Source organism: Oncorhynchus nerka, linkage group LG23, assembly GCF_034236695.1.
Source record: "Oncorhynchus nerka isolate Pitt River linkage group LG23, Oner_Uvic_2.0, whole genome shotgun sequence".
Lineage (NCBI taxonomy): Eukaryota > Metazoa > Chordata > Actinopteri > Salmoniformes > Salmonidae > Oncorhynchus > Oncorhynchus nerka.
Window position 1 is genome coordinate 11,881,522 of NC_088418.1, and position 25,969 is coordinate 11,907,490.

Here is a 25,969-nt window from a genome sequence, read left to right on the forward strand (position 1 = left end):
TATCAAAGACATCATGGGATGCAGTTTAATAGGCTACAGATGAAATAAGTTATTATGTACTTCACCGGGTGGTGAAAGAGCACGGTGATGAGCTTGATGCTCATTTCAATAAATATCGAGGGTCTTATTCTGGTGACTTGATGATCGATGCTTGGCTGCCGTTTGACAAATTAAAATAATTGAGCTTTTATCCATAATAATCTCATAATGTAGTAGGCTATACCCACAGTGTGTCTGTGAGCTGTTGGCTAGAAGAACACACTTCATCGGCAATAAGTGAATTTGATGGAAACACAACTTAAATGGGAAAATATGCATATGATTTTATTGCAGATTTTAGAAAATTCCAGTGGAGGCTGGTGTGAGGAGCTATAGGAGGACTGGCTCATTGTAATGGCTGGAATGGAATTAATGGAACGGAGTTAAACACGTTTCCCTCTGTTTCTATTTATGCCATTCCAGCCATTACAATGAGCCCATCCTCCTATAGCTCCTCCCACCAGGCTCCAATGGAATATTGACATAAAAGCTGTCACCAATTGGGTGGAAACCTAGCTACAGACACCCTATAGGCTCAAGTGCGCTAGTCCAGTGTAACTTTGATTTTGCCTGTACGTCATGGTTCACCAGCAGCCCCAAACATCTAAAGAACAAGCTACAGACCAGCCAAAACAAGCTTGTAATAATTGTACTTAAACCTCCCTCCCATACTCATCTCGAGGTCAAGCATTTGTTTCTGTATTTCTTTTTTCTGTTTCCAGGCAAGTCAGCTAAGAACAAATTCTGATTTACAATGACAGCCTACTCAGGCCAAACCTGGACGACACTGGGCCAAATGTGCACCACCCTATGGTACTCCCAATCACGGCCAGTGATACAGCCCGGATTCAAACCAGGGACTGTAGTGACGCCACTTGTATTGAGATGCAGTGCCTTAGACTGCTGCAGCACTCGAGAGCCCAATGCCACAGTGTATCTCTGTAACGTGTCTGTATCGATGTAATTGTATATTTATTTATGTAAAAAAATAGGGACCACAACGGAAATAAGTCCCCCACTTTATTGTGCAATCCTGGTCACTTTGACAAATCTTATATACAGTATGTCTTTGTTTAACTGACAAATCAAATCAATCAATTCAAACTGTGCAGCAGCCAATTGATGAATGGAAAGAGACATCTGTTACAAATCACCAAACGCTGGGCCAATTGTACGACGCTGGGCCAATTGTACGACGCTGGGCCAATTGTACGACGCTGGGCCAATTGTACGACGCTGGGCCAATTGTACGACGCTGGGCCAATTGTACGACGAATGGGCCAATTGTACGACGCTGTGCCAATTGTACGACGCTGGGCCAATTGTACGACGCTGGGCCAATTGTACGACGCTGTGCCAATTGTACGACGCTGGGCCAATTGTACGACGCTGGGCCAATTGTACGACGCTGGGCCAATCGTGCGCCGCCATACCCCGCTCCTCCGCTCTCTCCACTGGCTTCCAGTTGAAGCTCGCATCCGCTACAAGACCATGGTGCTTGCCTACGGAGCTGTGAGGGGAACGGCACCTCAGTACCTCCAGGCTCTGATCAGGCCCTACACCCAAACAAGGGCACTGCGTTCATCCACCTCTGGCCTGCTCGCCTCCCTACCACTGAGGAAGTACAGTTCCCGCTCAGCCCAGTCAAAACTGTTCGCTGCTCTGGCCCCCCAATGGTGGAACAAACTCCCTCACGACGCCAGGACAGCGGAGTCAATCACCACCTTCCGGAGACACCTGAAACCCCACCTTTTAAGGAATACCTAGGATAGGATAAAGTAATCCTTCTCACCCCCCTTAAAAGACCTAGATGCACTATTGTAAAGTGGCTGTTCCACTGGATGTCATAAGGTGAAAGCACCAATTTGTAAGTCGCTCTGGATAAGAGCGTCTGCTAAATGACTTAAATGTAAATATGGGACTCCCAATCATGACCGGTTGTGATACAGCCTGGATCAATCAAAAAGTAACACAATAAATTGACATAACAATAACAAGGTGTCGTGGAAATTTCCTGTATTACCAAATCATGAGAGAGCAAACCACACACAAGTCAGAGTTATATCATAAAGTCCATATTTAATTACATGAGCTTCACCATAGCCCTGTGACTCTCAGATCAATTCAGTGTCTATAGATGAATTATCTGAGAGTGCTTACAAAACAGTTCTTAGTATCATTTATTGCCAAGACACACCCATCTCAACTCACATGAGGGTTTCAGTGTAAATAGTCCGCCTGGCCATTTGATTAAATGAGTTGTTCAGGAGTCTTATGGCTTGGGGATAGAAGCTGCTTTAAGAAGCCTTTTGGTCCTAGACTTGGCGCTCCGCTACCGCTTGCCGTGCGGTAGCAGAGAGAACAGTCTATGACTTGGGTGACTGGAGTCTTTGACAATTTTTTGGGCCTTCTTCTGACACCGCCTAGTAGGTCCTGGATGTCAGGAAACTTGGCACCAGTGATGTACTGGGCTGTACGCACTACCCTCTGTAGTGCCTCCCGGTCAGATGCCGAGCGTTTGCCATACCAGGCGGTAATGCAATCGGTCAGGATGCTGTTGATGGTGCAGCTGTAGAACTTTTTGAGGATCTGGGGACCAATGTCACATCTTTTCAGTCTCCTGAGGGGGAAAAGGTGTTGTCGTGCCCTCTTCACGACTGCCTTGGTGTGTTTGGACCATGATAGTTTGTTGGTGATCTGGATACCAAGGAACTTTAAACTCTCAACCTGCTCCACTACAGCCCCGTTGAAGTTAATGGGGGCCTGTTCCTTTTCCTATTGTCCTTTGACTTGCTCACAATGAGAGAGGTTCTTGTCCTGGCTCTACACTGCCAGGTCTCTGACCTCCTCCCTATAGGCTGTCTCATCGTTGTCTGTGATCAGGCCTACCAATGTTGTGTCGTCAGCAAACTTAATGATGGTGTTGGAGTCGTGCTTGACCACACAGTCGTGGGTGAACAGGGAGTACAGGAGGGGACTATGCACGCAACTCTGAGGGGCCTCAGTGTTGAGGATCAGCGTGGCAGATGTGTTGTTGCCTATCCTTACCACCTTGGGGCGGCCCGTCATGAAGATCAGGATCCAGTTGCAGAGGGAGGTGTTTAGTCCCAGGGTCCTTAGCTTAGTGATGAGCTTTGTGGGCACTATGATGTTGAACGCTGAGCTGTAGTCAATGAACAGTATTTTCACAAAGTAGTTATTTTTGTCTAAGTGGGAAAGGGCACTGTGGAGTGCGATTGAGATTGCGTCATCTGTGGATCTGTTGGGGTGGTATGCGAATTGGAGTGGGTCTAGGGTTTCCGATATGATGGTGTTGATGTGAGCCATGACCAGCCATTCAACGCACTTCATGGCTACCGACGTCAGTGCTACGGGGCAGTAGTCATTTAGGCAGGTTACATTCGCTTTCTTGTGCACAGGGACTATGGTGGTCTGTTTGAAACATGTAGGTATTACAGACTCGGCCAGGGAGAGGTTGAAAATGTCAGTGAAGACACTTGCCAGTTGGCCCGCGCATGCTTTGAGTACACGTCCTGGTAATCCGTCTGGCCCCGCGGCTTTGTGAATGTTGACCTGTTTAAAAAGTAATTTATATTATTAATTCAGAGGCAAGTTTATCACCACGATCTATAAGAGAATATTGATTATTTTGGCCTTTAAAAGCGCTTGCTGCAGTATGAAAATATATCGTTTCGCAAATAGCTAGTTAGCTAGCTGTCGCCAATGACTGACGGATGAAATAAATACAATTTTATTTTTTTTAATAAAAAATATATAAAAAGAGGAAGATAACCGCAACCCGGGTATACAGACATAACTACATTGTCGGTCTCCACCAGCGATAGCTGAGGAAGTACACCAGAGACAGACATTGCTCCAGTCAGATGAAAGTTAGCTAGACAGGTCAGGTAGGTAGCTAGTTAGCTAAAATGCGACCACGTGCCCAGAATGATACGGTAGCTAGCTGGTTTGCTAACTCTCTCTAACCCATGCCATGTCCTTGGTAAAATTGTCCATCATGGTGTTGGCCCAGCGTGGCCTTCGTGAAAATATCTATGGAAATCGTAGTTTGAAAAGAATGCTTTTACACGACAGTACTAATATGAATTTGTAGGCCCTATAGTCATTCCGGCATATATACAGTATATTTTCTTAATGCGCCCCAGTGGTCTATAATGGATAAGGCACTGGCCTCCTAAACCAGTTATTGTGTGTGTGAGTCCCTTTAATTTTGCTTGCACTACCCACTACCCATGATAACAATCCCATGTGGGGCATGATGTTCCATGAATCAATATCGACTGCCTCCCAAACAGCCAGCTGTCAGCTTCCTGGTTGTGTACAATGTATTTGCTATACATATAATGACGCACGAAATTCCAATAGTTCAAAATGTGTTGCAGAATGAAAAGCAAAACGTGGTTCTATGGTGTAATGGTTAGCACTCTGGACTCTGAATCCAGCGATCCGAGTTCAAATCTCGGTAGGACCTAATGTTTTATCACCACCATGAAGAATTGTCACATGTATTCCACCGAACATTTGTCCGACCTAAATTTGCGCTGTGTTAATGCATGCGAGGTACTAGCTAACAAGTTTGATTTTCATAACCCGTGCATTTTCAAGACTATCCTATCAAAACTAAACGGTCTTTACCTCGGCAACCGAGAAAATACTTCATGGATTAATTCATAGCAAAATGTTGTTTTCGACTCTCTCACTGTTCAGGAATGATTCAGTCCATTACTCTACAAGGAAAATTCCCCCCTTTGTATATAAGAAACTGAAACCTCCTCAGTCAATGTCCAAGTTTTAGTTATGGAAACCGAGCATCTGACAACCATAGGAGCCCAGACAGGAAGATCATCTCAGTGACTCAACCCACTCAAGTGACGCACCCCTCCTAGGGGCTGCATGGAAGAGCACCAGTAAGCCAGTGACTCAGCCCCTGTAATAGGGTTAAAGGCAGAGAATCCCAGTGGAGAGAGGGTGAACCAGCCAGGCAGAGAATCCCAGTGGATAGAGGGGGAACCAGCCAGGCAGAGAATCCCAGTGGAGAGAGGGGAACCAGCCAGGCAGAGAATCCCAGTGGAGAGAGGGGAACCAGCCAGGCAGAGAATCCCAGTGGAGAGAGGGTGAACCAGCCAGGCAGAGAATCCCAGTGGAGAGAGAGTGAACCAGCCAGGCAGAGAATCCCAGTGGAGAGAGGGTGAACCAGCCAGGCAGAGAATCCCAGTGGAGAGAGGGTGAACCAGCCAGGCAGAGAATCCCAGTGGAGAGAGGGTGAACCAGCCAGGTAGAGAATCCCAGTGGAGAGAGGGTGAACCAGCCAGGCAGAGAAAGCAGCCAGGCAGAGAAAGCAAGGGGGGTTCGTTGCTCCAGTGCCTTTCCATTCACCTTCACACTCCTGGGCCAGACTACACTCAATCATAGGACCTACTGAAGAGATGAGTCTTCAATAAAGACTTAAAGGTTGAGACCGAGTCTGCGTCTCTCACATGGGAAGGCAGACCATTCCATAAAAATTGAGCTCTATAGGAGAAAGCCCTGCCTTCAGCTGTTTGCTTAGAAATTCTAGGGACAGTTAGGAGGCCTGCGTCTTGTGACCGAAGCGTACTTGTAGGTATGTACGGAAGGACCAAATCGGAAAGATAGGTAGGAGCAAGCCAATGTAATGATTTGTAGGTTTGCAGTAAAACCTTGAAATCAGCCCTTGCCTTTACAGGAAGTCAGTGTAGAGAGGCTAGCACTGGAGTAATATGATCAAAAAATGTGGTTCTAGTCAGTATATTTAGTTCGTAGATAGAATGTGAGATTCAAATATATATGAAAAAACTGCTATTTACATAGGATAATACATGGGATAAGACAAAGACAAACACGCGTCCGACTGCTATGCCATCTTGGAAATTACTCGCCAATGTCCAGTCTCTAGATAACAAGGTAGACTAAATTATGGCAAGGGTTGCTTTCCAGAGAGATGTTTTACCGGGTTGGAGCGATCTGGTCGCATCCGCGCTTCGGTCTGCAGGTTGTATAACTTTTTCATTACATTTCATTACATTTCATTATAGTACAACGGTCTGATTTGTCTAATCTTAGCAATTTCCTCTTAGCTAGCTACATAGTCGTCGTTGTATCAAAGATAATTGCGTAATTATCGTATTTCGTCGTCTCCTATCTGTCGTCTCCTATCTGTCCAACACGTTCACCGTCTACCGTAGCACTGTAGTACTATCACACTCAACTGAACGTCTTGATTAGTGTAGTGTTAGCTAGCTACATAGTTGTCTTTGCTGTCTTCGTATCCAAGATAATTGTGTAGCTTAGAGTGTGGAGTCTTAGAGTGATAATTGCGTTATTATCGTATTTCGTCGCCCTCCTATCTGCCTAGCAGCTAGCCAGCTAGCATACGTTCACCGGCTACCGTAGCACTGTAGTAACTATCACACTCAACTGAACGACTTGATTAGTGTAGTGTTAGCTAGCTACATAGCTAGCTACATAGTTGTCTTTGCTGTCTTCGTATCCAAGATAATTGTGTAGCTTAGAGTGTGGAGTCTTAGAGTGATAATTGCGTTATTATCGTATTTCGTCGCCCTCCTATCTGCCTAGCAGCTAGCCAGCTAGCATACGTTCACCGGCTACCGTAGCACTGTAGTAACTATCACACTCAACCGAACGACTTGATTAGTGTAGTATTAGATAGCTACATAGTTGTCTTTGCTGTCTTCGTATCCAAGATAATTGTGTAGTTTAGAGTGTGTAGTCTTAGAGTGATTATCTTAATTCACCGAGGTTAGCTAGCCAGCTATTTTGTCGTCCTTAACGTAGGAGACACTCCTAGCTAGCCAATAGCCAGCCAACGTCTACTGAATAGAACTTTCGCATTCGGTCGCATTCCGCGTCGCTCCACAGGTAGTATCACTTTTTCACTTCATTTCATTACAGTCCCAACGGTGTGATTTGTTTGATCGTAGCTAGCTACATAGCTAGCTACATAGCCGTCTTTGTTTCAAAGATAATTGTGTAGTCTAGAGCGATTTTCTAGGTTAGCTAGCCAGCTATTGTCGTTCTCCTAACGCAACGTAACGTAACCAACACTGCTAGCTAGCCAGCTAGCTCCCGATAAGCAGCATTGTAGAAACTTCACACTCAACGGTACGACTTGATTAGGGTAGTGTCAACAACGCAGCTAGCCTACCCCAGCAGTACTCTATCATTTTAATCATTTTAGTCAATTAGATTCTTGCTACGTAAGCTTAACTTTCTGAACATTCGAGACGTGTAGTCCACTTGTCATTCCAATCTCCTCTGCATTAGCGTAGCCTCTTCTCTAGCCTGTCAACTATGTGTCTGTCTATCCCTGTTCTCTCCTCTTTGCACAGACCATACAAACGCTCCACACCGCATGGCCGCAGCCACCCTAATCTGGTGGTCCCAGCGCGCACGACCCACGTGGAGTTCCAGGTCTCCGGTAGCCTCTGGAACTGCCGATCTGCGGCCAACAAGGCAGAGTTCATCTCAGCCTATGTCTCCCTCCAGTCCCTCGACTTCTTGGCTCTGACGGAAACATGGATCACCACAGACAACACCGCTACTCCTACTGCTCTCTCTTCGTCCGCCCACGTGCTCTCGCACACCCCGAGAGCTTCTGGTCAGCGGGGTGGTGGCACCGGGATCCTCATCTCTCCCAAGTGGTCATTCTCTCTTTCTCCCCTTACCCATCTGTCTATCGCCTCCTTTGAATTCCATGCTGTCACAGTTACCAGCCCTTTCAAGCTTAACATCCTTATCATTTATCGCCCTCCAGGTTCCCTCGGAGAGTTCATCAATGATCTTGATGCCCTGATAAGCTCCTTTCCTGAGGACTGCTCACCTCTCACAGTTCTGGGCGACTTTAACCTCCCCACGTCTACCTTTGACTCATTCCTCTCTGCCTCCTTCTTTCCACTCCTCTCCTCTTTTGACCTCACCCTCTCACCTTCCCCCCCTACTCACAAGGCAGGCAATACGCTCGACCTCATCTTTACTAGATGCTGTTCCTCCACTAACCTCATTGCAACTCCCCTCCAAGTCTCCGACCACTACCTTGTATCCTTTTCCCTCTCGCTCTCATCCAACACTTCCCACACTGCCCCTACTCGGATGGTATCGCGCCGTCCCAACCTTCGCTCTCTCTCCCCCGCTACTCTCTCCTCTTCCATCCTATCATCTCTTCCCTCTGCTCAAACCTTCTCCAACCTATCTCCTGATTCTGCCTCCTCAACCCTCCTCTCCTCCCTTTCTGCATCCTTTGACTCTCTATGTCCCCTATCCTCCAGGCCGGCTCGGTCCTCCCCTCCCGCTCCGTGGCTCGACGACTCATTGCGAGCTCACAGAACAGGGCTCCGGGCAGCCGAGCGGAAATGGAGGAAAACTCGCCTCCCTGCAGACCTGGCATCCTTTCACTCCCTCCTCTCTACATTTTCCTCCTCTGTCTCTGCTGCTAAAGCCACTTTCTACCACTCTAAATTCCAAGCATCTGCCTCTAACCCTAGGAAGCTCTTTGCCACCTTCTCCTCCCTCTTGAATCCTCCTCCCCTCCCCCTCCTCCCTCTCTGCAGATGACTTCGTCAACCATTTTGAAAAGAAGGTCGACGACATCCGATCCTCGTTTGCTAAGTCAAACGACACCGCTGGTTCTGCTCACACTGCCCTACCCTGTGCTCTGACCTCTTTCTCCCCTCTCTCTCCAGATGACATCTCGCGTCTTGTGACGGCCGGCCGCCCAACAACCTGCCCGCTTGACCCTATCCCCCTCCTCTTCTCCAGACCATCTCCGGTGACCTTCTCCCTTACCTCACCTCGCTCATCAACTCATCCCTGACCGCTGGCTACGTCCCTCCCGTCTTCAAGAGAGCGAGAGTTGCACCCCTTCTGAAAAAACCTACACTCGATCCCTCCGATGTCAACAACTACAGACCAGTATCCCTTCTTTCTTTTCTCTCCAAAACTCTTGAACGTGCCGTCCTTGGCCAGCTCTCCCGCTATCTCTCTCAGAATGACCTTCTTGATCCAAATCAGTCAGGTTTCAAGACTAGTCATTCAACTGAGACTGCTCTTCTCTGTATCACGGAGGCGCTCCGCACTGCTAAAGCTAACTCTCTCTCCTCTGCTCTCATCCTTCTAGACCTATCGGCTGCCTTCGATACTGTGAACCATCAGATCCTCCTCTCCACCCTCTCCGAGTTGGGCATCTCCGGCGCGGCCCACGCTTGGATTGCGTCCTACCTGACAGGTCGCTCCTACCAGGTGGCGTGGCGAGAATCCGTCTCCTCACCACGTGCTCTCACCACTGGTGTCCCCCAGGGCTCTGTTCTAGGCCCTCTCCTATTCTCGCTATACACCAAGTCACTTGGCTCTGTCATAACCTCACATGGTCTCTCCTATCATTGCTATGCAGACGACACACAATTAATCTTCTCCTTTCCCCCTTCTGACGACCAGGTGGCGAATCGCATCTCTGCATGTCTGGCAGACATATCAGTGTGGATGACGGATCATCACCTCAAGCTGAACCTCGGCAAGACGGAGCTGCTCTTCCTCCCGGGAAGGACTGCCCGTTCCATGATCTCGCCATCACGGTTGACAACTCCATTGTGTCCTCGTCCCAGAGCGCTAAGAACCTTGGCGTGATCCTGGACAACACCCTGTCGTTCTCAAATAACATCAAGGCGGTGGCCCGTTCCTGTAGGTTCATGCTCTACAACATCCGCAGAGTACGACCCTGCCTCACACAGGAAGCGGCGCAGGTCCTAATCCAGGCACTTGTCATCTCCCGTCTGGATTACTGCAACCCGCTGTTGGCTGGGCTCCCTGCCTGTGCCATTAAACCCCTACAACTCATCCAGAACGCCGCAGCCCGTCTGGTGTTCAACCTTCCCAAGTTCTCTCACGTCACCCCGCTCCTCCGCTCTCTCCACTGGCTTCCAGTTGAAGCTCGCATCCGCTACAAGACCATGGTGCTTGCCTACGGAGCTGTGAGGGGAACGGCACCTCACTACCTCCAGGCTCTGATCAGGCCCTACACCCAAACAAGGGCACTGCGTTCATCCACCTCTGGCCTGCTCGCCTCCCTACCACTGAGGAAGTACAGTTCCCGCTCAGCCCAGTCAAAACTGTTCGCTGCTCTGGCCCCCCAATGGTGGAACAAACTCCCTCACGACGCCAGGACAGCGGAGTCAATCACCACCTTCCGGAGACACCTGAAACCCCACCTCTTTAAGGAATACCTAGGATAGGATAAAGTAATCCTTCTCCCCCCCCCCTTAAAAGACCTAGATGCACTATTGTAAAGTGGCTGTTCCACTGGATGTCATAAGGTGAAAGCACCAATTTGTAAGTCGCTCTGGATAAGAGCGTCTGCTAAATGACTTAAATGATTTCATGATTAATGACTCATGGTGTAATCGTAACAACATATAGGAACTCAAGTTTTGTTCACCTGACCTAGAATTCCTCACAATCAAATGCAGACCATATTATCTCCCAAGACAATTCTCGTCGGTTATTGTCATAGTCGTGTATATCCCCCCTCAAGCCAATACCGCGACGGCCCTCAAGGAACTTCACTGAAATCTATGCAAACTGGAAACCATATATCCTGAGGCTGCATTTATTGTAGCTGGGGATTTTAAAAAGGACATTTGAGAACAAGGCTACCTAAATTGATTGTAGCATTCGGGCAATACACTGGATCACTGCTACTCTAACTTCCGCGGTGCATACAAGGCCCTCCCTTCGGCAAATCTGACCACAACTCCATTTAGCTTCTCCTGTCCTACAGGCAGAAACTCAAACAGGATGTACCCATGATAAGAACTATTCAACGCTGGTCTGACCAATCGGAATCCACACTTCAAAATGGTTTTGATCACGCGGACTGGGAAATGTTCCGAGCACCCTCAGAGAATAATATCAATTTATACTATAATTCGGTGAGTGAGTTTATAAGGAAGTGCATTGGAGATGTTGTACCAACTCTGACCATTCAAACCTACCCTAACCAGAAACTGTGGATGGGTGTGGATGGATGGCATTCACGCAAAACTGAAAACGCGAACCACTTGTATTTAACCGTGGAAAGATGACTGGGAATACTTTCAAAAACAAACAGTTTAGTTATTTCCTCCGCAAGGCAATCAAACAAGCGAAATGTTGGTATCGGGACAAAGTGGAGAAGCAATTCAACGGCTCAGACATGAGACGTATGTGGCAGGGTCTACAGGCAATCACTAACTACAAAAAGAAAACCAGCCACGTCATGGACACCGACGTCTTGCTTCCAGACAAACTAAACACTTTCTTTGTCCGCTTTGAGGATAATACAGTGCCACCGACGTGGCCCGCTACCAAGGACTGCGGGCCCTCCCTCTCCTCCTCCGTGGCCGATGTGAGTAAGACATTTAAAAGTGCCAACCCTCGCAAGGCTGCCGGCCTAGAAGGCATCTCTAGCCGCATCCTCAGAGCATACGCAGACCAGCGGACATATTCAATCTCTCCCTATCCCAGTTTGCTGTCCCAACATGCTTCAAGATGGCCACCATTGTTCCTGTTCCCAAGAAGTCAAATGTAACTCACTTATATCATCTTGAAGTGCTTTGAGAGACTAGTCAAGGATCATATCATCTCCACCTTACCTACCACCTCAGACCCACTTCAATTTGCATACCGCCATAATAGGTCTTCAGACGATGCAATTTGCCATCACACTGCACACTGTCCTATCCCATCTGGACAAGAGGAATACCTATGTAAGAATGCTGTTCATTGACTACAGCTCAGCATTCAACACCATGGTACTCTCCAAGCTCATCATTAAGCTTGAGGCCTGGTTCTTAACCCGGCCCTGTGCAATTGGGTCCTGGACTTCCTAACGGGCCGCCCAAGGTCGTGAAGGTAGGAAACAATACCTCCACTTCGCTGATCCTCAACACTGGGGCCCCACAAGGGTGCGTGCTCAGCCCCTTCCTGTACTCCCTGTTCACCCATGACTGCGTAGCCATGCATGCCTCCAAGTCAATCATCAAGTTTGCAGATGACTCAACAGTAGTGGACTTGATTACACACTACGAATAGACAGCCTACAGGGAGGAGGTGAGGGCACTGGTGTCAGAAAAACAACCTCTCACTCAACATCAACAAAACAAAGGAGATGATCATGGACTTCAGGAAACAGCAGAGGGAGCTACCCCCCTATCCACATCGACGGGACAGTAGTGGAGAGGGTAGTAAGTTTTATGTTCCTCGGCGTACACATCACGGACAAACTGAAATGGTCCACCCACCTAAGGAGGCTGAAGAAATTTGGCTTTTCATCCAAAACCTTCACAAACTTTTACAGATGCACAATTGAGAGAATCCTGTCGGGCTGTATCACTGCCTGGTACTGCAACTGCACCACCCACAACTTAAAGGCTCTCCAGAGGGTAGTGAGTTCTGCACAACACATCACCGGGGGCAAACTACCTGCCTTCCAGGACACCTACACCACCCGATGTCACAGGAAGGCCAAAAGATCATCTAGGAGCCACTGCCCGTTCACCCCGCTATCATCCAGAAGGCGAGGTCAGTACAGGTGCGTCAAAACTAGGACCGAGAGACTGAAAAATAGCTTCTATCTCAAGGCCATCAGACTGTTAAACAGCCATCACTAACACAGAGAGGCTGCTGCCTACATACAGACTTGAAATCATTGGCCACTTTAATAAACGGATCACTAGTCACTTTAATAATGTTTATATATCTTGCATTACTCATCTCATATGTATATACTGTATTTTATACCATCTATTGCATCTTGCCTGTGCCGCTCGGTCATCGCTCATCTATATATTTATATGTATATATACTTATTCCATCCTTTTACTTAGATTTCTGAGTATTATGTAGTTGTTGTGGAATTGTTAGATTACTGTTAGATATTACTGCACTGTCGGAATGAGAAGCAGAAGCATTTCACTACACTCGCATTAACATCTGCTAACCATGTGTACGTGACCAATAAAATTAGATTTGATTTGATGTAAGATATTGAATTCAGTATGTTTTTACTCTTTCTTCCACTGCAGAATAAAAACCATATCAACAAGGCAGTGAGCCTTGCTGGTGATGTCAGAGCAGAGCAGGAGCCAGCAGAGCAACCTCAGGGCCAACATTCAGAAGTTATTGACATCATAGCAGAGGCTAGTGAGAAGCCCAATGAGTCTATTGCAAAGGACATAGCCCTCAGAGCATCTAGGTAGTGAATGAGGCCTGCTTTGTGACTATTTTCTCACGTAATCAATACATTAGCATTTTTTGTTTGAAAGGATAAAACATCTATGTTGAGTGTTTGTAGATATGTTGACCTCATTTGAGTTGATTGCTGTTGCAGTTATTTTCTATAAAGTACAAATAAATGCTGTTCAATGAATGAGCAAAAAACATCGGATTCCGCGTGAACGGGAAGAAAAAAAATAGCAGAGGATGGTTTCGATCCATCGACCTCTGGGTTATGGGCCCAGCACGCTTCCGCTGCGCCACTCTGCTATACAAGATTTCGTTGCGCAGTTACCTTATTATACGTAGCTGAAAACGCCCACAACTGGAAAGTGAAGCGAACTGGTGCACTCGGTTCGGAAGTACTTAGCAACCCTAACTGTGCAAGAAGATGTAGAAATGATATGCGGTCGTGTACAGTATGAGAAATAAGAACATTTAACTTGTTTGCCTGTTAAGTTATGCTGAATCACGCAATTGTCAAATCTTGACACTTTCGCGATTTAGCAAAAGACGACCACGAACGTACCTAGCTACAAATGTCACAGTAACCGTACGATTTAGCAAAAGACGACCACGAACGTACCTAGCTACAAATGTCACAGTAACCGTACGATTTAGCAAAAGACGACCACGAAGGGACTCGAACCCTCAATCTTCTGATTCGAAGTCAGACGCCTTATCCATTAGGCCACGCGGTCTATGTAGAGAACAACGTTTTAGAGATTTAAAGCCTACTACTATACTACTACTATTTAACGTTGGATCAAAGATGATGTAATATGAAGATATCATTTTACGCTTTTAGGTGATGTCATTGCGACCTTGGCTAGCTGTGCTCATGCGCAGAAACACGCAATCGCAATTAGTCTTGTTATCAATGGCACTAATTCGATAATGTAAACGTGTCAGTTTGTCACTTTCACGAGGTTGGAGTAATAACAAGTTCGTTTACCTGAGACATTAGCTGGAGAAGATTTCGAGAAAATTAAACAACGAAGGAATAATTTTTCACTTCTCTCATTGAATTCTTAAACATCAAACCCGGTCTGTTCTACCGAGTCTGCTTGGCAAGCGTTCACGGACATCTCGCGATGTCGGGCTTCGGTTTACAAAACTCGGATTGAATATTTTGTTTTCTGTTTAGTGGCTCACCGTGCTGGAGTGAGTGTGTGCAGCTCAACACTAAATATAACTACACGGGTGAAATAATAGATTTATACGTAAAGGTAGACGCCGTTGACCTGGTCAAAAGCGCATCTTGGTGGAAGACCCGGGGATCGTCGGGGCGGGTGAATGAAAATCGGAGGAACTTGACCTCCCCTGTGTGCGTGTTTTTTGGGGGTATCTTTACGTTACTATTTATATGTTGGACAACTTTTTCTTCACTACATTGTTTTGAAAATAATGGACTTTCTACTCCATACATTTTCCCTGACACCCAAAAGTACTCGTTTAATGTTGACTGCTTAGCAGGACATACACATTGTCAATTAAAGAGAAAATCCGTAGTCATACCTACTGCATCTGATCTAGCGGATTCACTAAACACAAATGCTTTGTTTGTAAGTTATGAGTGTTGGAGTGTGCCCCGGGCTATCTGTAAATGGAAAAGAAAAAAAAAGATAATCGTGCCATCTGGTTTGCTTAATATAAGGAATTTACTTCTACTTTTGATACTTAAGTACATTTTAGCAATTACATTTATTTTTGATACTTAGTTTTTTTTTTTTTTTTTACCAAATACTTTTACTGAAGTAGTATTTTACTGGGTGACTAACTTTTATTCAAGTCATTTTCCATTAGTCTCTTTACTTAACCTCAAGTATGACAATTAGCAACTTTGTCCACCACTGTGTGTGTTCCTCCATTAATCATTCCACCAGCCAATTAATCAAATCATTAACCATCAATGTACATTTTCAGAGTAATATAACAACATCCACAGAGAGACATATTTTCATTCCAATGCTTTAATTGCACAGAGCAGACATGTAAGTCAATGATACAGAGTGCCACAACAAGAATGACCCTTAGTTCAATGAGTGAGAGCTAATGTGGCTTGCCCCAATGACAAAACCTGTGATGCCAAAGGCTAATAACTAGGCTAACTCATAAAACTAATAATATGCTCATTCATCTGAATTCATTTTTATTTAACTAGGCAAGTCAGTTAAGATCAAATTCTTATTTACACTGACGGCCTACACCGCCCTATGGGACTCCCAATCATGGCTGGTTGTGATACAGCCTGGAATCGAACCAGGGTGTCTGTAATGACATCACTAGCACTGACATGCAATGCCTTAAACCGCTGCGCCACTCAGGAGCCCAAAAGGTTGAGTAGATAAATAAACAAAACAAATATGACTTGATTTTCATTCTGAAGATGCAGCCTATCAATAATGGATACAATCACATATAGGCACCTTGGCAGATAAGTGTCGTTATCATGAATAAATGCTCACAGAGACACACAATAACGGAATAAATACACAAGCAATACTAAGTAAATATCCATGTATAAATACGCAATGCGTGTTTTTTACATTTTTTAAGTGCAATCAGTAAAACATTACAGTGCAGAGAAAGCCAAGGAGCCTTGAAAAAGGACATCGTCAGAATGTTCCATAAGAATGGGATGTCCCCTTTTGAGTGGCTCCCTGTTAGGAAACATTTTGTTCTCTCTTATTAGAATATAGAACATGTTCTGTTACCATTGCTATGACACAGTGTCATTATCTCCTTGTACTGAAGCACTTCAGGCTGTGCAGGCCTTTCCCCCCCCCCCAGCCCAGCAGTAAACCTGAATGCTGGGCTGGAACAAAAGCCTGCGCACGCTGCGACCCTCCAGAACCAGGATGGAACACTGCTATGACAGACAGTTAGCCTCCACAAGAAGTCATGCCCTTTTTCTTCCCTCAGCAACACTTGAGTGACCTTGGGAGAAAAATTAGCCTCTGCTTGTACCTGGCACATACGACTCATTATAAACTGGGTGGTTTGAACCCTGGACGCTGATTGGCTGACAGCCGTGGTATACCAGACCGTATACCACGGGTATGACAAAACATTTATTTTTACTGCTCTAATTACATTGATAACCAGTTTATAACAGCAATAAGGCACCTAGAGGGTTTGTGATATATGGCCAATATACCACAGCTAAGGGCTGTGTCCAGGCACTCCGCTTTGCGTCGTGCATAAGAACAGCCCTTAGCTGTGGTATATTGGCCATATACCACACCACCTCGTGCCTTAATGCTTAATTATAACACTGTGGAGAAAACAATAACACATTTCTGGTTGAAATGATTCAGTTGATTTCTCTGTAACGACTTCTCTTTTCTCAATCCATAGTTTCACAACACCACTGATCTCACGCCAAATCCTGTGTCTGCTATAAAGGTTTGAAGCTTCAGTCGAGTTTAAGACCTCGAGTTAGATAGCTCGAAATCAAATGGTATTCGTCACATGCGTCGTAAACTGTGGACTAACAGTAAAATGCTTCCTCACGGCCTCTTCCCAACAACGCAGAGAGAAAGAACATAGAGAAATAATAGAAGAGTAAAACACGTAATAATACAAGGTATAATCGATTATATTTCCTGTATACTGCAGGTTCATTGTTGTGTACATTTTCTCCTGCCATATGGTACGGCATTACAACGTGAGTATTTCACACACAAGTCAAAGTAATGCAACATACACTATAACATTCATGATAATAGGGAAAAGGTGGTTGGAGTTATGGACCATGCTGGAGTGGCTAAAGCCTAAAAATGTTCACCCCTGGCTGAACGCGGGGGTGCAACATCAGGAAGTTGCATTAGTCACTCGAGCATGGTGGTGGAAATAGGTGTTTCATAAAGGAAGGAGGTTTTCTTCCACCTTAAAATTGAGTTGAGTAGGAGAATGTACGAACTGGTCGTCAGGGGACAAGAGTGTATTACCAGCTGGGTATATCAAGCCCAGACAATAGTGGAGTCCAACAAGTTGTGGGTGACAGTTATCATACCTGTGTGACCTGTGTAACGGTAGCAAAAGGCAGCTGTGTTAGATCTCACTGGCAAAGCTAGGCAGCTGCTAATAGCATTAGTAGTAGATTGGTTTAAGTGGCGTATTGTTTGATCGGTAACTATAGTAACAGAATCAGTCCACAGGAGGTTCCTTAGGTTTGTGAAAACTGTCCTGTTGCTCTAATGGCTGGAGCAGAATCATTTGGAATGGTATCAAATACATCTAACACATGGTTTCCAGTAGTATAATGCCATTACATTTGCTCCGTTCCCAGGCATTATTATGAGTCGTTCTCCCCTCAGCAGCCTCGTGTGAAGCAGACAGGAGACCAGACCCCATACAGACGCTTACTCATGAGTGCTACACATCGGTAGAGTACGAGGCAAATTCCTCCTCTAATCTCAAGCGCTTTGAGCATGGAAAAAGCACTGCACTACCAAACCAATCCAGTATCAGAATTTATTTGCTGGACTTGCCAGACTTGCTGGCTTTGGTGGCTTTGGTAGCTTTGATGTCCATCTTGGTCTTCTGAATACGAGAGAAGATCTCCTTGAACAGAGCTTTGTACTCTGGCGTGCTCTGGCCCAGTCGTTTATCTACCGCCTCCACCTGCTTACTGATGCTCTCCATCACCTCGGGGGTGGAGGGGGACTGGGTGGGGGAGGGTGGGGGTGCAGGGGTGGGGCCCATGGCACAGTCCTTCATGGAGGGGTCCCTGGAGACGGGCCGCGAGGTCTGCACCCCCGCGTGGCACAGGGACTCCTCGTGGCGCCGGCACTTCCTTAACAGCTCCTCATACTTCTCCAGCAGAGCGTGGTACTGCTCGTCCACCTCCCTCAGGATGGACATCCCTCTCTTACGGACGCTGTTGGCGTGGATCGCGTAGCTCCCTCTTCTTCTCCCGGATGCATCCCTGGCCACCATGGCGTTCAGCGCCGTGTCGCTGCAGCTCTTCCTGACGGGGCTGGAGGCAGGTAACGACTCTCCACCTAAGCCTCCTCCCCCCTCGCCCTCCTCCCCTCGCCCTCCACCCACTTCTCCTCCCTCCCCCTCCAGGGTGTCTGTCTCGGGGGTGTTGTTGAAGAGGGTCTGGGTGAAGCCCACGCCGTCATCTTCGCTGCTCAGGAGGAGGGTCCTCGCCCGTCGGAGCTGCTGGAGTTCCTGGAGCTCTGCCTCTAGTTCACGAACCCGTGCCTGGCAGCTCTCTGCACCCTGTCAATCAATCAATGACTCAATCAGTCAGTCAGATAGTCAATAAACCAATCACTCAATATTTTTTTATTCTTCCAGAAAAGAGGGAGAGTTAGGAGCCCTACTATATTTAAGTTAGGAACAGGTATCAGTATCAGTCATTGGATTGAACCAACTTAGTAGAACATGCAACCATAAAAAAAACAGAGGCACTCCTTTTGGAATGAATATTAAATGGAGTTGAAATAAGATTCTGACCAGCACACGTGACTCCAGACGAGAGAACTCCCCCAGGAGGACGTGACACTCTCTCTCCGCCCCCTCCCTGCGACCCCGCTCCGCCCTCACGGCCGAGCGCAGCGCCGACACCGCCTCTCTCAGACGCTCGTTCTCCTCTTCTGCTGGCTGGCGCTTAGTCTCTGAGGTGAAGCTGTCTGAGCGGCCCACCACGAACCCATCCTCATACCTGACGGACAGACAGAGATAGAGACACACAGTTCCACACAATATCAGCTAAAATCCTAACATCGCTGAGCCTCTCATATTAAAACAAACATCTTTCCTGTAGTTTGTTTTTGTCTTGCCAACTTAACGATGTGGCAGACAGGGGTTCACACACTAAAATATTATTTACTTGGTCGTGAGGATTTTCGATTACCAACACACTGTCTCGCGAAAAACAATGATGGCGATTAAGATTGTTAACGTAGCTAGAACAAAGCAGCCTCATACATTTCCAGTCAGACATTCACACCTGCCGTGCAGAGTTGAAATATTTAGCCAACATTTATTTGGTTGAGTTGAATAACATTTGCTTGTGAACTTCAGAACTGTAACGATTTGACACTTTGGTTTAAAAGGCAAGTACAAAACACCTAATACTAGTAGTCATGGTTCCTGCTGGAGAGTCTACACATTCTGGGTGATCATCTCACTGGCTTCTTCTCTGGCGAGCTCTCATTGGCTATTGATGATCGCCGTACTCACACTACAAGAGCATTGCAGATTTTGTGCCGATAAAAATCAAACGTCTGAGAATCTCGGGACGTCTGGTACGGCTCAAAGACGGGATCGGTAGCTCTCAGATTGTGTCTCTGACCCGCTTACATTAAACGAGCTTCGGTGATGGCCGCCCACCACGAGTAGGCAACGACATGTGGATTTTGTCTCCGATCACAAAAACTTGTCTGGGACAGTTAAATCGGAGCGAAAATCGTGTAGTGTCCACCTGGCTTTACTTGTACCTGCCAGACAGACAGACAAGCTCAATACATAGTCTAGGGACCTTGAGATCCAGTAACCAAAGACGTGAGTGTGACTGCTAGGAGTCCTCACTTGGGTGCGGTGCAGAGTTCCCTAAGGCAGGGGAAGGAGGCGATGGTTTTGCGTCGTTCCCTCTTCTCCCTCCGGACCCTGAGCAGCTCCAGGGAGTGGAGCTGTTCCACCTGCCCAGAGAGAGACTCCACCTGGGTCTGCAGGGTCTCGATGGTCCCAGTCAACCTGGGAGAACCAGGGAAGAGAGACATGGGGTTAGTGCGTTTGTGTACGTGCGTTTGACGATGTGCGTCCGTCCAGCTCACCTCTCTATCTTGTGTTGTGAGGCCTTGCTGTCCAGTACCAGGGTACGGTTGGTGAGCTCCAGTTCTCTGGCTGTCCCATCTAGCTGCTCGTACACCTTAGCATGCTGCTCATTCATTTCCCTCAGCACCTCCAGCTGCTTAGCCAGGTACTGCACAGAGAGAGACATACTGTATAATAAATAAATAAATATATATACACACACACCAAAGCAGGTTAGTGGCACCTTAATTGAGGAGGACGGGGTCGTGGTAATGACTGGAGCAGAATGTTCTCATCACTTTGTCATTATGGGGTGTTGTATGTAGATTCATGTGGGAAAAACCCCCAATTTAAATCCATTTTAGAATAAAGCTCTAACGTAACAAAATGTGGAGAAAGTCAAGGGGTCTGAATACTTTCCAAAGGCATACAATACATTAAAACAGATGGGGGCATGTTCTACTACCCCATGTTCTACTACCCCATGTTCTACTACCCCATGCTACCCCATGTTCTACTACCCCATGTTCTACTACCCCATGTTCTACTACCCCATGTTCTACTACCCCATGTTCTACTACCCCATGTTCTACTACCCCATGTTCTATGGGGGCATGTTCTACTACCCCTAAGCCCTTAGGGGGATGGATGCTTTCCAAAGGCATACAATACATTAAAACAGATGGGGGCATGTTCTACTACCCCATGTTCTACTACCCCATGTTCTACTACCCCTAAGCCCTTAGGGGGATGGATGCTTTCTGGCAATTGCTGGTTAAGGGCAACACTTCTATTCCCTCCCCTGGTTACTCGAAAACCCCTTGGTCGTGAACTCAGTGAACCATTTCACTAGATTAGGATCAGCCAGCAGGGTCAAAGAGTTACTGAGGCATTAGGTAGGCCACAGCACTATGGCCAGCCACCACAGCAGAGAAGAGCCAACTTCCTACGACTCTGCTCAGTCAACAGGTAGATTGTCAACCTCTACCCATAAGTTAGGTGTAGATTGGATATGTTAGAGTTAAGATTGTTGAGAGGTGGACAGGTTTTGGAACCGGTTCAGCGAACAGAAAATATAAAAAATTTCGAGGAACAGAACCAGAACAAAAGTGATCTATACTGTTCCGGAACATAACCTTAATTTTAAAAGCATGGGAACCAGTTAATAATTGTATTTTATGTTCTGGGCATTTTTTTCCAGTCCCACAAAAATACAACAAAGAGACTATGCAAAGCCCTCACTGTCACTATGAAACTTATTCCAGTGCCTTCCTGAAATCTTTGCCAGTGTGTGTAGGCTACCTTCCCCTCCCACCGAAGAATACATCATCTACAGTAGCTACTGGCGTTACAGGCAGAAATTAGGGAGAGAAGAATGGATTAACCTTTTCAATGCTATTTAAGGATACTACAGTTATCGCGTTTCACATTGGATTTATTAACTACAGAAAGGTAAGACGTGTTTTTACTTTAATTCTGGTGCCGCTCTGCACACACAAGCTAGTTTGTTAGCTAGCTCTGGCCTAGCTCACGATGGGCTGTTCACAGATGGGCTATGTACAGGTGCAGTGATCTGTGAGCTGCTCTGACAGCTGGTGCTTAAAGCTAGTGATGGAGATATGAGTCTCCAGCTTCAGTGATTTTTGCAGTTCGTTCCAGTCATTGGCAGCAGAGAACTGGAAGGAAAGACAACCAAAGGAGGAATTGGCTTTGGGGGTGACCAGTGAGATATACCTGCTGGAGCGCGTGCTACGGGTGGGTGCTGCTATGGTGACCAGTGAGCGGAGATAAGGCGGGGCTTTACCTAACAGAGACTTGTAGATGACCTGGAGCCAGTGGGCTTGGCGACGAGTATGACGCGAGGGCCAACCAACGAGAGCGTACAGGTCGCAGTGGTGAGTAGTGTATGGGGCTTTGGTGACAAAACAGATGGCTCTGTGATAGACTGCATCCAATTTGTTGAGTAGAGTGTTGGAGAATATTTTATAGATGACATCACCGAAGTCGAGGATCGGTAGGATGGTCAGTTTTACGAGGGTATGTTTGGCAGCATCAGTGAAGGATGCTTTGTTGCGATATAGGAAGCTGATTCTAGATCCAATTTTGGATTGGAGATGCTTAATGTGAGTCTGGAAGGAGAGTTTACAGTCTAACCAGGCACCTAGGTATTTGTAGTTGTCCACATATTCTAAGTCATAACCGTCCAGAGTAGTGATGCTGGACGGGCGGGCAGGTGTGGGCAGCGATCGATTGAATAGCATGCATTTAGTTTTACTTTCATTTAAGAGCAGTTGGAGGCCACGGAAGGAGAGTTGTATGGAAGCTTGTCTGGAAGTTAGTTAACAGTGTTCAAAGAGGGGCCAGAAGTATACAGAAGTGTGTCGTCTGCGTAGAGGTGGATCAGCGCATGTCAATGCATGTAATCACAAGATGCCCAGCGCTTCATGCCCAGTGCTCTCCTCACCCGCAAAATTTCAATGAATGTACATAGCTTGCCCGCTCCATGACAAGCTGCTCTAGCCATGGGTGAAGTAATTTAATGTCGAGCTAAAATGTCAAAATAAAAATAATGATTTCCGAGGTTAAAAAGGAACAGAAGGGAAATTGTTTCGGAGTTTGAACCGGTTCAAAACTTTATTTTGCTGAGGAACGGATTGAAAAAAAAGGTTTCTTTCTGCACAAAACCAACGATTGGAAAATAATTTAGGTTCCAACCCTTCGATGTGGGTAGACTTTAGACTATTGATATGGATCCATGGAGCTTTTGAGACTTGGCCCTCCTACCTCAATCTCCTGCACCTGCTCCTCATTGGTGATGTAGATCTGCTGTAGAGAATCCTCCAGCTCCTTGTTCCTCTCCAACAGAGTCTTCCCAAGCTCTGCTGCCAGGTGGAGGTCTAGAGAGAGAGTTGGAGGGAGGGAGGGAGGGAGGGAGGGAGGGAGGGAGGGAGGGAGAGCAAGAAGGAGAGAGAAAGAGCAAGAAGGAGAGAGAGATAAAACAAAAATATAATTATTTGACACATTGGAAAGAATTAACAAAAAAAAACTGAGCAAACTAGAATGCTATTTGGCCCCAAACAAAGAATACACAGTGGCAGAATACTTGACCACTGTGACTGACCGCCGTAGGCAGACCTGGCTCTCAAGAGAAGACAGGCTATGTGCACACTGCCCACAAAATGAGGTGGAAACTGAGCTGTACTTCCTAACTTCCTGCCAAATGTATGACCATATTAGAGACACATATTTCCCTCAGATTCCACAGATCCAAAGAATTCGAAAACAAACCCGATTTTGATCAACTCCCATATCTATTGGGTGAAATACCAGTGTGCCATCACAGCAACATAATTTGTGACCTGTTGCCACAAGAAAAGGGAACCAGTGAAGAACAAACACCATTGTAAATACAACCCATATTGATTGTTTATTTATTTTCCCTTTTGTACTTAAACTATTTGCACATGACATTTGAAATGTCATAATTATTTTGGAACTTTGAGTGTAATGTTTACTGTAAAAAAAATGATTGGTTATTTCACTTTTGTTTATTATCTATTTAACTTGCTTTTGCAATGGAAACACGTTTTCCATGCCAATAAAGCCCTTAAATTGAAATTGAGAGGGAGGTGGGAGAGAGATGGAAGGGGGGTGGAAGTGTGGAGAGAGAGGGGGATGGGAGGGGAGAGAGGAGATGGGATAGAGAGATTAGAGAGGGCCATGGGAGACGGAGAAGGACATAGGTTGGAGGGAGAGAAAGAGATTTTACATTTTGAGAGCAACAAGCTGTAACAAACTGTCTAAATAAAGGATAGGATAAAGTAATCCCTCTCACCCCCCCTCCCCCTGAAAAGATTTAGATGCACTACTGTTCCACTGGAGGTCATAAGGTGAATGCACCAAGATAAGAGCGTCTGCTAAATGACTTAAATGTAAATGTAAATAAGAGAGCGTCAGGAACAGGTTTTGCTGGTCCAAAGATTTGAGTGATGTCAGTGAAGATACTAAAAATAGTCTGCACTCGTCCCTATGACAACCACAGTAGAAAGCATTGTTCATACTGTAACATGATGATTCACTTAAGCAATAAGGCCAGAGGAGGTGTGGTATATGGCCAATATACCACGGCTAAGGGCTGTTCTTATGCATGACGCAAAGAGGAGTGCCTGGATACAGCCGTGGTATATTGGCCATCACAAACCCCCGAGGTGCCTTATTGGTATTATAAACTGTTTACCAACGTAATTAGAGCAGTAAAAATAACTGTTTTGTCATACATGTGGTATACGGTCTGGTATACCACGGCTGTCAGCCAAATCAGCATTCAGGGCTCAAACCACCCAGTTTATAATTTGGAATACATCACAGTTCTAAGTTCCGCAGGCTTCTAAGAGCATCTGCAAACAGAACATTAAAACATTCCACCTTTGACCTCTGCACCACTCGGGAGACCTAAGGCACTGCATCGTAGTGTTGCGGCGTCACTACAGCCTGGTGTTCACAACCGGCTGTGACTGGGAGTCCTACAGGGCGACGCACAATTGGCCCAGCGTTGTCCGGGTTAGGGGAGGGTTTGGCTGGGGGTCTTTACTTGGCTCATCGCGCTCTAGCAACTGCTTGTGGCGGGCCGGTGCCTGTTGTAAGTTGAACAGTGTTTCCTTCGATGCATTGGTGTAGCTGGCTTATGGGTTAAGTGTGCGGGTGTTAAGAAGCAGAGTGGGCTTGGTGGGTCATGTTTCGTAGGACGCATGACGAGACCTTCGCCCTCTGTTGGGGATGACGAGACAAGATCGCAATTTAATATGAAAAAGGAGTTAATTTTTTTAACCAGAAAATATCATATTCCACCTTCATTCCTCCCTGAGATACACATAGATGAACAAGCTCATTTTGGAGAAAAAGCGAGGGAGACAAAGGGGGAGAGAGAGAGAGACAACACTAGAAAGAAAAGGTATCTCAGTCAGTGAAGATCTGAGATCTTTTGACCCTTGTATCTCAGTCAGTGAAGATATGAGATCTTTGACCCTTGTATCTCAGTCAGTGAAGATCTGCGATCTTTGACCCTTGTATCTCAGTCAGTGAAGATCTGCGATCTTTGACCCTTGTATCTCAGTCAGTGAAGATCTGCGATCTTTGACCCTTGTATCTCAGTCAGTGAAGATCTGCGATCTTTGACCCTTGTATCTCAGTCAGTGAAGATCTGAGATCTTTGACCCTTGTATCTCAGTCAGTGAAGATCTGAGATCTTTGACCCTTGTATCTCAGTCAGTGAAGATCTGAGATCTTTGACCCTTGTATCTCAGTCAGTGAAGATCTGAGATCTTTGACCCTTGTATCTCAGTCAGTGAAGATCTGAGATCTTTGACCCTTGTATCTCAGTCAGTGAAGATCTGAGATCTTTGACCCTTGTGTCTCAGTCAGTGAAGATCTGAGATCTTTGACCCTTGTGTCTCAGTCAGTGAAGATCTGCGATGTCTGCCAAGATCATCAGAAGACAAGACACCACTTCTCCACAGAGTCTATATATTATGCAGTGTGTCTCTCTGCAGCAAGGCGGAGGGGATGCTAATGTCTAAAGTAGAAAGTGACAGGATATGAAGATGCTGTCAGATTAAGCATTTTATTCACATGCAAGCAGAGTGTGGCCTCAAACAAAAGCTCGTAGACATGTACACCCTGGAACAGGAATGAAGAACACTGTTCTAGGAGTGAAGCAATACAAGACACTAACAATAAGTCTAGACTAGAATACTTCTCCCTCTCTCTCAGGGGTCGAACAGAAGTGGAAGGGACTGTATTCTGCCTTCAGAGTGAATCAGTCGGATTCATAGTCTTTATTTTCAGGTCTGACACAGCA

General features: G+C 46.2%; 1 protein-coding gene and 2 non-coding genes across 5 annotated transcripts in view; 1 reads left to right on the forward strand and 2 right to left on the reverse strand.

The window, feature by feature from the left end:
• The first annotated feature begins 4,459 nt into the window (after nucleotides 1–4,459).
• trnaq-cug (transfer RNA glutamine (anticodon CUG)) lies at nucleotides 4,460–4,531 on the forward strand. The gene has a single exon. It is a non-coding gene; the product is annotated as a tRNA-Gln (tRNA).
• A 9,438-nt stretch (nucleotides 4,532–13,969) lies between these two features.
• Nucleotides 13,970–14,042, reverse strand: trnar-ucg (transfer RNA arginine (anticodon UCG)). The gene has a single exon. It is a non-coding gene; the product is annotated as a tRNA-Arg (tRNA).
• A 1,256-nt stretch (nucleotides 14,043–15,298) lies between these two features.
• The window catches only part of LOC115106305 (cerebellar degeneration-related protein 2-like), a 36,302-nt gene continuing 25,631 nt past the window's right edge, over nucleotides 15,299–25,969 (reverse strand). For 2 of the 3 annotated variants that reach the window (XM_065007856.1, XM_029628902.2), the window contains 5 exons: nucleotides 22,897–23,009; nucleotides 20,133–20,281; nucleotides 19,888–20,052; nucleotides 18,811–19,018; nucleotides 15,299–18,573 (listed from right to left, as the gene is read on the reverse strand). In XM_065007856.1, coding sequence (XP_064863928.1) covers nucleotides 17,821–18,573; nucleotides 18,811–19,018; nucleotides 19,888–20,052; nucleotides 20,133–20,281; nucleotides 22,897–23,009 — 1,388 coding nt within the window. In that variant the 3' untranslated portion in view covers nucleotides 15,299–17,820. Of the gene's footprint in view, nucleotides 18,574–18,810; nucleotides 19,019–19,887; nucleotides 20,053–20,132; nucleotides 20,301–22,896; nucleotides 23,010–25,969 lie in introns of all 3 variants that reach the window. The other variant, XM_065007857.1, reaches the window with a different exon arrangement.